Source organism: Alligator sinensis, unplaced genomic scaffold, assembly GCF_000455745.1.
Source record: "Alligator sinensis unplaced genomic scaffold, ASM45574v1 scaffold85_1, whole genome shotgun sequence".
Classification (NCBI taxonomy): domain Eukaryota; kingdom Metazoa; phylum Chordata; order Crocodylia; family Alligatoridae; genus Alligator; species Alligator sinensis.
Genome location: NW_005841891.1, coordinates 1,126,022 through 1,136,449, shown reverse-complemented (window position 1 = coordinate 1,136,449; position 10,428 = coordinate 1,126,022). Strand labels below are relative to the sequence as shown.

The following is a 10,428-nucleotide window of genomic DNA, read 5'->3' as shown; positions in this document are numbered from 1 at the left end:
GAATTTCCTACCCAGAGCAACATGGGGACCAGACCTTCACTTTAGTAAAGATGCTGGGGTGGTCACCTGCTCAGCTCCAGTTGCCTGTAATGTCTTGTGTTGCTAATGATCCAGTAACACAATCCCAGCTGCAGGGCAGGTATCCTAAGAGCAAACCACTACTTCGTTATGAATAGCCCCTGGGAGGGGGTGAGAATACTGGCACGCTACATCTGCAGGTGCGGTGCATATAACACAGAAGTAAATACTTCATCTTTGCCCCTGGAGTTTGAGAGCTCATAAAAATTAGGTTTGCTCATGATGAGCTGCCCAGGGTTAGACTGCCTTAAGGTGGGGGGTATTTTAACACCCAGCTCTTAGGTCTCCTGCCACCTGGTGGAATTGCTCCGAGTGCCCAGGCTCCTCCAAAACACACTGGGGCGATTAGGTGCTTCAAACCAGATGTTCAGAAACCGGCAAACGGAGCAGGGAGCCGGGGGGAGGCTTTACGCCCCTTCTGTAGGAGTTTCATCTCCAACTGGAGGGAGGCATTGCATCTGTCCCAGGAGAAATCCAACAGCTGCCTTTTTAGTCCAAGCTATCAGAAGAGAGAGCCCTGCCTGAGCACCCCTCCAGCTTCATAGGGCGCTCTCCTGGGAGGGAGGGAGGCACCTTGGTTGACCCCCTCCCCTGCTCCTTTGCTGAGGGGTGCGGACCTGGTTTTCCCAACTCACCGGGTTACAGGACAAGGGGCGCTAGGTCTGCCAGGGCTGTTGTGATGTGGGTGCTCTGGGCCCTGTGCCCACTGTGCCAGGCTCCACAGGGGGCAGAGGGAGAAGAGCCCAGTCTGAGTCTTGCTGGCGCCTCCGGTGTTAATGAAGTGCTGCACAGCCAGCAGCAGAAATGCAGGTGCCAGCAAGGTCACAGCTGGGCAGGGGTTAATATGCGACTGCCAGTGATGCCAACACTCTAGGGCTAAAGGCCTGAGGGGCAGGTCGGCAAAGTGCCCATCAAGCTGTGAGCAGGATGGGGGTTGTCATGACAGACACGAGAGCTGCAGTGCAGCCGTTCAGCCAGACGAGGACCACAGCGGCAGGAGCCAGCCGGCTCCTGCAGCCCCCTGGGGGGGTTTGCTTGGCTGCTTTCTTTTCAACCCCACCAGCATGCGAGGCCTTGCCCTGCACCGGCGCAGCAGGTGCCCAGCCGTGGCCCCCCCCCTCTCTGCTGCTCTAACGTCTGTCCCCTCACAGGCCCCTTCCCGGGCTGCGCGCCTGCTCCATGCCGGGGGCGCGTGCTGCTGTGTCTGGGCCTGCTCAGCCCTGGCCTGCTGCAGCAGGAAACTCCAGACAAAAGGGGCTGTAACGGGTGCTGACGTGCATGCTGCAGCGACGAGCTTCTCGACCGCCACAGTATCTGTCTCACTGCAGTGCAGCCGCTCCGTGCCAGGGAAGCGCCGTGTCTCGGCTGCTGCCATCTCCTGCTAAAAAGGAAAACAGTTGTTCGGGACCATGTGTCGCTAGGTGCCCGGATTTGCTGAGCGTGTCTGGGCCCAGGCACCAAACCACGCTTCCCTCTGGCAGGCCTGTGAGGAGCTGCTCAGCGCCTGCTCGCAGCATTGCCACCAGCACCGCAGGCAGCAACCTTTAGGGCCAGAGACCGCAATGGTGCGGGGGGAGAGTTTGGGTCAGAGCCGGGGAGGGTGCCTTGGTGACAGTGGCGGCACAGGGCCCATGGTGTTAGCACCAAGCCACCACCACATTTTCTGCTCAGCAGCACAGGAAAGTGAGTGCAGCTGAAGCCCCACAGCCAGGAGCCAGATGCCACGGCTCCAGGGGGCCACATCCAGCCCACAGGCTGGCAATAGCTGACCCTCTTGGCTAGGGGAGATGTGCTGGCTGATGCCTGTTACTACCGTGAGTGCTTTTTTTTTTTTAACTGCTGGGCGCCAATGGCTCCAGAGCTTCAACCATTAATGCTAATGTATTTTGCATTAGTCTGTCACAGTGGGAGCTCCTACCTCCCAGCATCAAGAGCTAAACAAGGCTGTCGGGTACCCAAATGTTGCCCGAGCAATCCCAGGAACCTTGTCCAAGTCTAATTAATGCACCGATTAGCAAGGCAAAGCTGGGGGAAAAAAAAATCCAATTACACCCTCCCCCTCCCCTTCTGTGCTGTTTCAGCAGACTCCCGCAAGGTTAATGAGCCCCTTGGTGCTGCCCTTTGTGTACCGTGATCCATGGTGGGCACATGTGGCGTGGCCTGGCCCGGTACACTGGTCCCAGCCTCCTCAGGGCACTGCCCCGAAACCTCCTCTGTCTGCCGCACCCTCTCTGGGCTGTTTGCACTCTCAGACACAGGCTCTGCTTGCATTAAACCCACTCTTGCAGCCAACCCTGTGCATCTCATACATTTGGCATAAATCCTGGCTCAGGCAGGATCACAAGCGGCAGCCAAGACTAGTGCTGGGAGCATGCCGCGCTGTGTCAGTGCAGGGTCTTGAGAGCCCAAGGGGGCAACCGGAGCAAGTGAGACCCCCCCCTCCCCCCTGCCTCCAATGTGTTTGCTTGCTGCTGGGCCTTGCGGGGGCAAGAGGAAGGGTCACCGCTGGTAACACGGCCCTGCCAGGGCTTGGCTGGGCAAGACAGGCAGTGCTGGGGCTGAGCTGTGAGCTGAGCTGATCGCAGCAGAGACATGTCATCTTGCTGCCATCTTGTGCACCGAGCCACAGCAGCGTTAGGTTGTTGTCCCTGGGGCCCAGGCACGGGCATGACTCTGGCTCTCGGTCTCGTGCCACACAACAGCTTTGAGCACATCCTGCCCTGGGCCCAGCAGCAAGGCAGGTCAAGGGACAGCACCCTTGACCTGCTACTGCACTGACCGCAGTAGCTCGGGCAGTGAAAGCACAGACAGCTCAGGTTTCCCCTCTCCCGCCCGCCACTGGTCCTTTGGAAATGCACAAAGTGGGGGGTCTTGGCACTGACATGAGGCAGGCAGAGCCCACCAGCTTCAACATCGCCCCACAGCTGGGCTGACCTGCTCGTCCCCTCCCTGGGCTATTTGGATTCTGCTGGTCCCTGCCCCAGCAATGCACACATCTGCAGAGAGCCCTGCAGGCTGGCAGCTGCTCCTGCCACGGCTGCTTCCTGCTCAGCCACCACAGAAGGGGGATGGGGCAACTGCATCCAGCTGTGGCGGTAGCACCGGTGCATGTGGCACCCTCAAAAGGGTCTTGTGTGCAGCCCTGTTGAGAGCCCCTAGCCTAGCTGTCAGGTGCAGCCCCCGGAGCATCCCTGCACCCATGTCCCCGTGGCCCTCACAGCCTGAGGTCCTTGCCAAGGTTACTCAGGACACTTGGGTCAGTAGAGGCTGCCAGGTCCACCCCCCGGGACCCAGTCTTGGGCAGGGGGCAGCGGGGGGCCTTGCTGCCTGGTGTAGGATGCAGGCACTTGTGGCACTTGTGAAAAATCTGCTCTTGTAAATTAACGTCCTGCGCTCCAGCATACGGTTACCATGGCATCTGTAATTCAGCGGCTACAGCAGCAGGGAGACAGCCAGGTGCTTGCTGGCCCCGCTGCCCAGCACGGGGCTGGGCCAAGAGCTAGGCCTGGCATTGCTCAGCACTTGGCACATGGGTTTGGCCCTGCTCTGCAGGAGGGCGCCTGAGGGCACACGCACAGCACCTTGCTTTTGCCTGCGCTCCCTGTGTTGAGGTGCCTGCTGTTTGGTGCCCTCGTGCTCTGCTGCTGAGCTTTTCCTGCTCAGATTATTTAGCTTGGAAATGTCTCACGTCGATTCTTTTTTCCCATTGACGCTGACAAAGCCCTACAGTACCGCCATCCAGCCAGGCTTGGGGATAGGGGAGGTGTCCTGACCGCTGGCAGGCAGGGAGTCAGGCCTAGCCGCTGTCCCTGCCCCGCCTGCCTTGCGCTGTTGCTGCATGCCTGCCATTACAGTGCGGGTTCCCACCACTCCACTCCTGGTCTCGTTTCAAGACAGAGAGTGGCTCGGCACACGTGGGCAGGAAGCGTTCGGTACCAGGGGCTTGTGTCCTTGGGGAGAGCCCTTGCCACTTCCACCACACTGAAGATCACGAAAAGGCAGCTGTAGGGGACTCGGGTTAATTCATCCATGGCCTCAAACCTCCCCATTTGTCACCTCCTGTCCTCCCCCCGGCTCTGCTGCCCACCACCTAGTTGTACTTGCTGTGTCTGCTGTATCTGGCTTCCAGGGAGTGTTGCTAGGTGTGAAGAAAACAAAACACCCTGCCTAGCCCTTCCTTCCCATCCATTTTTTTCCTACTCATGCTCTCCAACTTCTCTTTCTGGCTCACAGACAGAAGTTGCTCCTCTTTCAGGGCTCCTGAAGCTGCCATAAAATGCAGAAGGGAGATATTTGGGACCTAGTCCCTCCCATAGAGCCATGGTCCATTCAGAAGTGTAGGACGTAGCACCAATGGTAGTAACCCAGGCTGGGGTGTGTAGGCAAAGCCATGGTGCCCCCATACCTTGGCTCAAACCTTGCCCTATTCATGGCAGTGTTTGAGGTGAGTGAGCCATTGGGCACCAGGCTACGTTTGGAAAGTGCTTGGTCTAGGAGTGAAACACATTGACAGGCAAATTCAATTTTGTCTGACTCTCTTGTGGGCCATTATCCCAGAGACACATGTAATGCATTTAAATGCTGTATATCAGCTGTCACGTTTTGTCAGAGGCTGAGATATATGCATATACATACACACATACAGAGAGAGAGAGGAGTTCTAAGGCCTTGGGAAAAAAAAAGGATAATGTCTTCCAAAGACGAAAACAAAACAAAACAAAAAGTAACATAGCTCCTCCTGTATGGTACCTGCCAACAAGCCCTACTGAAAACCCAGTAGATTGCAAATTTGCAATCATTTGCATATATTTCCATGCGTTCAGAATCCAGTGCCTACTCATTTAAAAGTTATTCTGTAATGAATTCCCACTAAGGGAGCCTTGTTGCACTAATTTGTGGAGTGCTCAAGGCATGTGAGAGAGGCCACAGAGAGAAATGCAAAGCTAAGTCATACACTTCCACACTGTCAGGCCTAGGGGCCGTGTTTGTTATGCAGGCGGTCAAACGAGCTTATCACAAACATCTCTTCTGGCCTTAAAAAAAAATCAATGAATAGATGCATTTCCACTTATTGCTCCTGGGTACATGTCATACGTAGATAGGGACAGGATGTGCCTCTTAGTCCTATCTCTACTTTAGCTCTGAACATGTCCTTAAATGTCATGTAGGAAGCAAATGCTCCAGACTAGTGTTCTCCTACGACTCCTCTATCTTCCTGATAAACTATTTGCTCTCTCACCTCAGGGAACAACATGACAAACACAAAGGCAGCTCCAAGACGTTCTCATAGCAAATGTCAAGCTTGACTAAGAGGAAAGGCAAAACCCACAATGTGACAACATTTCAATAGAAAACAGGGAGATGAATATTTGCTCAGGTCTTGTGCAACCATCTTGGGCGGGTGGGAAATAAGATTCAGATATTCAAAGTGATGAGCACAGTCAGGGAACCAGAAGATGACTCAAATGTTTTCCTACCAGGGCTGCTGCTTCAGACGCACACACAAACCACTTGCTGATTGCATGTAAGAGCTTTCTGCATCGAGCTCGGCACTGGAAAACAACAGAGCAGCTGAGTGTTGTTTTAAACTGGACTCCAGCACCAAAACCTGTGGAAGCACTTAGGGAGGGCTCAGGAGTGGCATGTGCAAGTCACAGGACGTGACTCTTCTACTCTCTTCAGCACCAGTGAGGCCTCACCTGGAGTGCTGTGTCCAGTGTTGAGCACAGCAGTTCAAAACAGAGGTGGCCAAATTGGAAATTGTTCAGAGATGAACACAAATGATTAGAGCTCTAGCAAACAGGCTGTACATAGAAAGGTTAAATGAATTGGGTTATTTACTCTGGAGAAGAGGGGCATTTCTACATGAGACGCTCACTGTGCAGTAGACTAATTAGCTCCACAGTAACTGTCACACATCTGCACGTGCACCCCTATTAGGCTGGAGTAAATGAATTAACTCCACAGCAGGATAGCACTAATACAATAACTCCACAGCAGGCACATGTAGATGCTGACAGGGATGGCTGGGGCATGAGGGTGCTTCAGTGTGGGAGCTGAATGATGGCTAGCCCCGCACTGGGGTACCCTTGTGCCCGGCCAGCCTGCCCCTCTGCAGCACATTGGGCCAGCAGGGAGCAGCCCCAGGCTGGCAGATTGATTCCCCAGGACTCCCAGCGAGCTGGGGCTGCTCCGACCCAGCTCAACATGCTGCAGGCCTTGGCGCACATTCAAACAGCATGCCTGGGAGCAACAAGCTCCAGAGTTAATTGCTTCACATTAATTGCACGTGTAGATACCCAAGGAGGCTGAGGAGAGGCTTGCTAATGGTTTTCAAATACATAAGGGCTTTTTATAAAGAGGATAAGGATCAACCACTCTGTGTCCAGAGAGGACAGGACAAGAAGTAACCATCTTAAATTGAAACAAGAGAACTTTAGGTTGGATATTACATTTCTAACTGAGGGAGGTGAAGCATGGGAACAGGCCACCTAGAAAGGCTGTGAAATCCCACCCTATGCAGGTTTTATGTGCAGGTTAGAGCAGGGCTGTCCAACGTCTGTGCAGCCGGGGGCTATTCCAACAGGGGTCACACGCCACACAGGTCGCACTATCGTAGGCCTCAGGCTCCCTGGGCACCCCAGGCTCACCCTCAGCTCCCCACCTGCGGGCTTCCCTGTCGCACCATGGTGGGCAGGAGCCCACACTGTGGTCTGTGCCATGCTGCTCCACACTGCCCTTGGGGCAGTGCCAGGACTTGGAGCTGGAGAAGGGAAGGGAGCCTGAAGACCCCCAGTTGCTGCTGCTGCAGCCAAATCAATGCAAAGAGCAGTGGCTACATGGCACAGCCATGGGTTCGATAAACATGGTCTAAGACGGTTGTGATCTCGCCTTGAACAAGGTACCTCCTGAGATACCATCCAGTCCTATTTTTCTATGATTTCGGTTAAAACAATTCCAAAGCCATAGACGACTATGGAGATGCAAAGTATCTGGAGATACTCTACCATGTACTGGCATACAACCACTTTAACAGCACATAGTAACACTGCTGCACAACAGCGTAGGATAGGAAGCGAAGAAAGCACACAGCTGACACTACAGAGAAGATTGTCAGTGTCTGCCTGGCCAAGTTATATTTGGTATAAACTAAAATGTGAATTTAAGCTTATACTTTTATACCAGTGTGACCTCAAATGGACATACATGTGGATAAGGCGTGACCTGTTTCTCTTACACCGTTTCAGAAAGAGTTTAGATTAACTAGTAAAATGTCATTCTTATTTTGGAATCAGTGAGTACCCACAGTGGCACAGACCACCATGACTATCCCTTTACAATGGGTAATATTTAGGTCAGGTGAAATCAGGTTCCAGGCTCACAGTGGCCAAGCTAGTATGAATCAGGCTGTGCTGATTTCAGTTTCATCATATAAAGGGTTAACAAAATAAACCCCACTGTCTTTATTAGGCATTTCCTTCATCACTTCTTCTGCTGAGCATGCATCAGATAACTCCTACAACAAAAACAGAGAGAAAGCATGAGAGGAGAATAGTGAGGAAGAGCAAGCTCAAGCCATTGCAACACAGAGCAAACGTGAGCCTGGCGATACGGTGGGTGTGCGCCTGGCAGGTATCGCACGCAGGAATTGCCAGATTTAGAATCCTGCCTGGCCCAGGATCGGGCCTCAAACAGTGTCTAGTGGCAGATGTCGGCAGAGGGTTCAAGAAATGCCATAGCTGACTGTTACGGACTGAAGAACCCTTAGAAGAAGTTTCCCCTCGGCTCCTTTTGGCTGGGCCAGGGTGGCTGTACACATGGAAGTAAGAAACATCTTTCTCTCCAAAACATCTCTACCCCAGCACTGTTTTCACCACTTGGCATCCAGAAAATGAAAGGCCCCAGCTATGCTTTGAATGGAGAGTTCCAGCCCAGCTTCCCACAGCTGGTAACTCAGAGGAGCAGGTTTCCCAGCCCACTTCAGCCCCAAATGTTGGATATACCCAGGTAGCCTGAAATGCACTCAAAATGCAGGCTGCCTGCTCCTTTTCGTGTGTAATGTGAGAACACAAGTCCCACACTGTGACAAGCTTCTGGCTGCGGTACAGCCACTGAGCTGTGCAGCAATCTGCAGCAAGGATGACCTCAAGAGCTTCCACTACCACAATAGCGCAGGGCTCTTTTCCTTGAGTGAAGGATGAGACCCCCTTAGTGGTGCACAGGACGTCCACTGTTGCAGCTTTCAGGGACTAGACTCCCACATGCTGAGCTGGTCCTCCATCCCACGGGCTCCTCACCCAACACAGACAAAAGGTCCAGTCACCCAGCTGGGCCTCCAGGGGGTATGGCCGTGGGTAGGACTGGCAGTGTGATGCTCTGAGCCAGGGAAGAGAGAAGTGAGGGCACGTACCATTTTGCTTGTTGGCGTATCGAACATGGGGTTGTCAAACCCTTTGTCTCCAGGTTCTTCCACAGACTCCTGGTTCCCCATTCTGTTTTGCAGCATAGCCAAGCGAATGGATGGCAATCTGGGGGGAAACACATCTTCAGCTCAACAACATGAACCCTCTTAACGCTGACAGCTGCTGTTGCAGCTCCTCTGGTGACCTGGTTTTCCTTCACATGCCAGGTAGAACAGTATGCTGCCCCTCCTCACACCTCCCCGCCCCCAGAAAATGGTCGTAGTTGTCATTTGAGAAAGCTGGATGCAGCAGGTCTGAGCCATTGTGCCTGAGAGGAAGGAATTATTCATCAGGCAGGAAGTTAAGAAAGAAAAAAAAAACCCCACTTAATACAATTATTAATTTTCCCCTCTTGTGCTAACATGACCATTTACACTGAGAAGGCTTGAGCCAGCACCTCTTCAAATCAGTAACCTCTGATTATTAGGTGCCATAGAACCTAGGACCTTCACTCCCAGTCTAGGACCATATCGCGCTCGGTACTAGAGATCGGTAGAGAGCCTACCATGATCTCGACTGTGGCCAGTACACAAGTGAGCAATGGCTCTGCTTTCACAGAATTGGTCTTAATATTTTATGTTAGAAGCAAGCCAGTCTAAAGGCACAGGGTGCCTCAAGGGAATCAAACTCCCTCTCTCAACTCGTTAGTTAAGCAGTAGTTAGAATATAGGGGTGGTTTTGTGACTATGGCTTCCCTTAGGGTTCAGGGTACTTTATCTGGTAGTAGCAGCTTCTCTTCACAATGGATCCAGAGCATCGTCACCATCATGGGAAGACCTCTCAGAGCCTGTAGCTGACCCTTTCACTTTCCCACTTTTGCATATCCAGCAGCAAGGATACAAATGCCAAAATGGCACTTGTTCCCTGGCTGGAATTCAGCCCCTGCAGTGGACAAGAACAGCCAAAGAGAAGGGCTTGTTCTTGGATTCAGCCGCATTTTTATTACTTCATGAACTTTCACTCAGCACAGTGAAAAACTCATTTTGAAGGCCTGTCCAGCTTCCAAATTAACGTCACTGGGAGATGAATAATTGAATCACAATTATGGGGTTTGGAGTTTTATTTAGAAATTAAACGAAGCCGCTATTTTATTGCTAGGAAATGCTAATCATCTTGATGCTTTTCAAGTACCAAGAAAAACAAATGGTGCCTGCAAGCTGGGCTCAGTGATAAAAAAATGACACTAATGAACTGGAAAAGCAGAAGCACCCTGACTTGGGAGCTTTGGCTTTCCAGCTGCCTGGACACAGCCAGTGTCCACAGTGACCGTGTCCTTTGGGATGCAACAGCAGCCTAGCTACGTGGGTCTTCTTCTGGAAATTTTGGCCTCATTGACACTTATCTATGCTGTCAGCTTTAAAGTGATAGCTCTTCCCATTTAGATCAGCAGAAAAATCCCTAATGCTGGTTCAGTTCACCCCAATTTGATGGCGTGAAATAAGCTCTACTAGGATACAGGTGCTGCTACTGGTGGCTGTATTGAGAAGAGGAGTCTTTCATCAGCATAACTATGTTGGCAAGATCTCACCCATTCCCAGACCGGTTATGTTGGTAAAAAAATGCAAGTGTACACCAAGCTTTTTATGTCTCTGACAGTGGCTTGTGGGACAGATACCTGGAGAACATGCTGGACAACATGGAGGATCACCCTAAGGTCTGGGCAGGGACCTCTCCTCAAACAATACAATACCACTTCCCTCAGCCCAGCCTTTAGTTCCTGCCCTGAACTAGTACAAACACATACTACAGTGCTCCCAGAGATACTTCACAAATCGCTGTGATGTTGGCATTTTCCTCTTCTCTTCCTGCCCTCTGTTCTGTAGTATCAAACACATCCAAATAAGTGCAGCTCTCTCCAATTTGAAAACACACAGTGATGTGTTCAGCA

General features: G+C 52.2%; 1 protein-coding gene across 1 annotated transcript in view; it reads right to left on the bottom strand.

The window, feature by feature from the left end:
- Positions 1 to 7,089: 7,089 nt before the first annotated feature.
- The window catches only part of AMN (amnion associated transmembrane protein), a 55,210-nt gene continuing 51,871 nt past the window's right edge, over positions 7,090 to 10,428 (bottom strand). Inside the window, exons 11-12 of the mRNA XM_025197184.1 lie at positions 8,489 to 8,606; positions 7,090 to 7,594 (exon numbers count right to left, since the gene is read on the bottom strand). Of these exons, the coding sequence (XP_025052969.1) occupies positions 7,481 to 7,594; positions 8,489 to 8,606 (232 nt within the window). The 3' untranslated portion in view covers positions 7,090 to 7,480. The remainder of the gene's footprint in view (positions 7,595 to 8,488; positions 8,607 to 10,428) is intronic.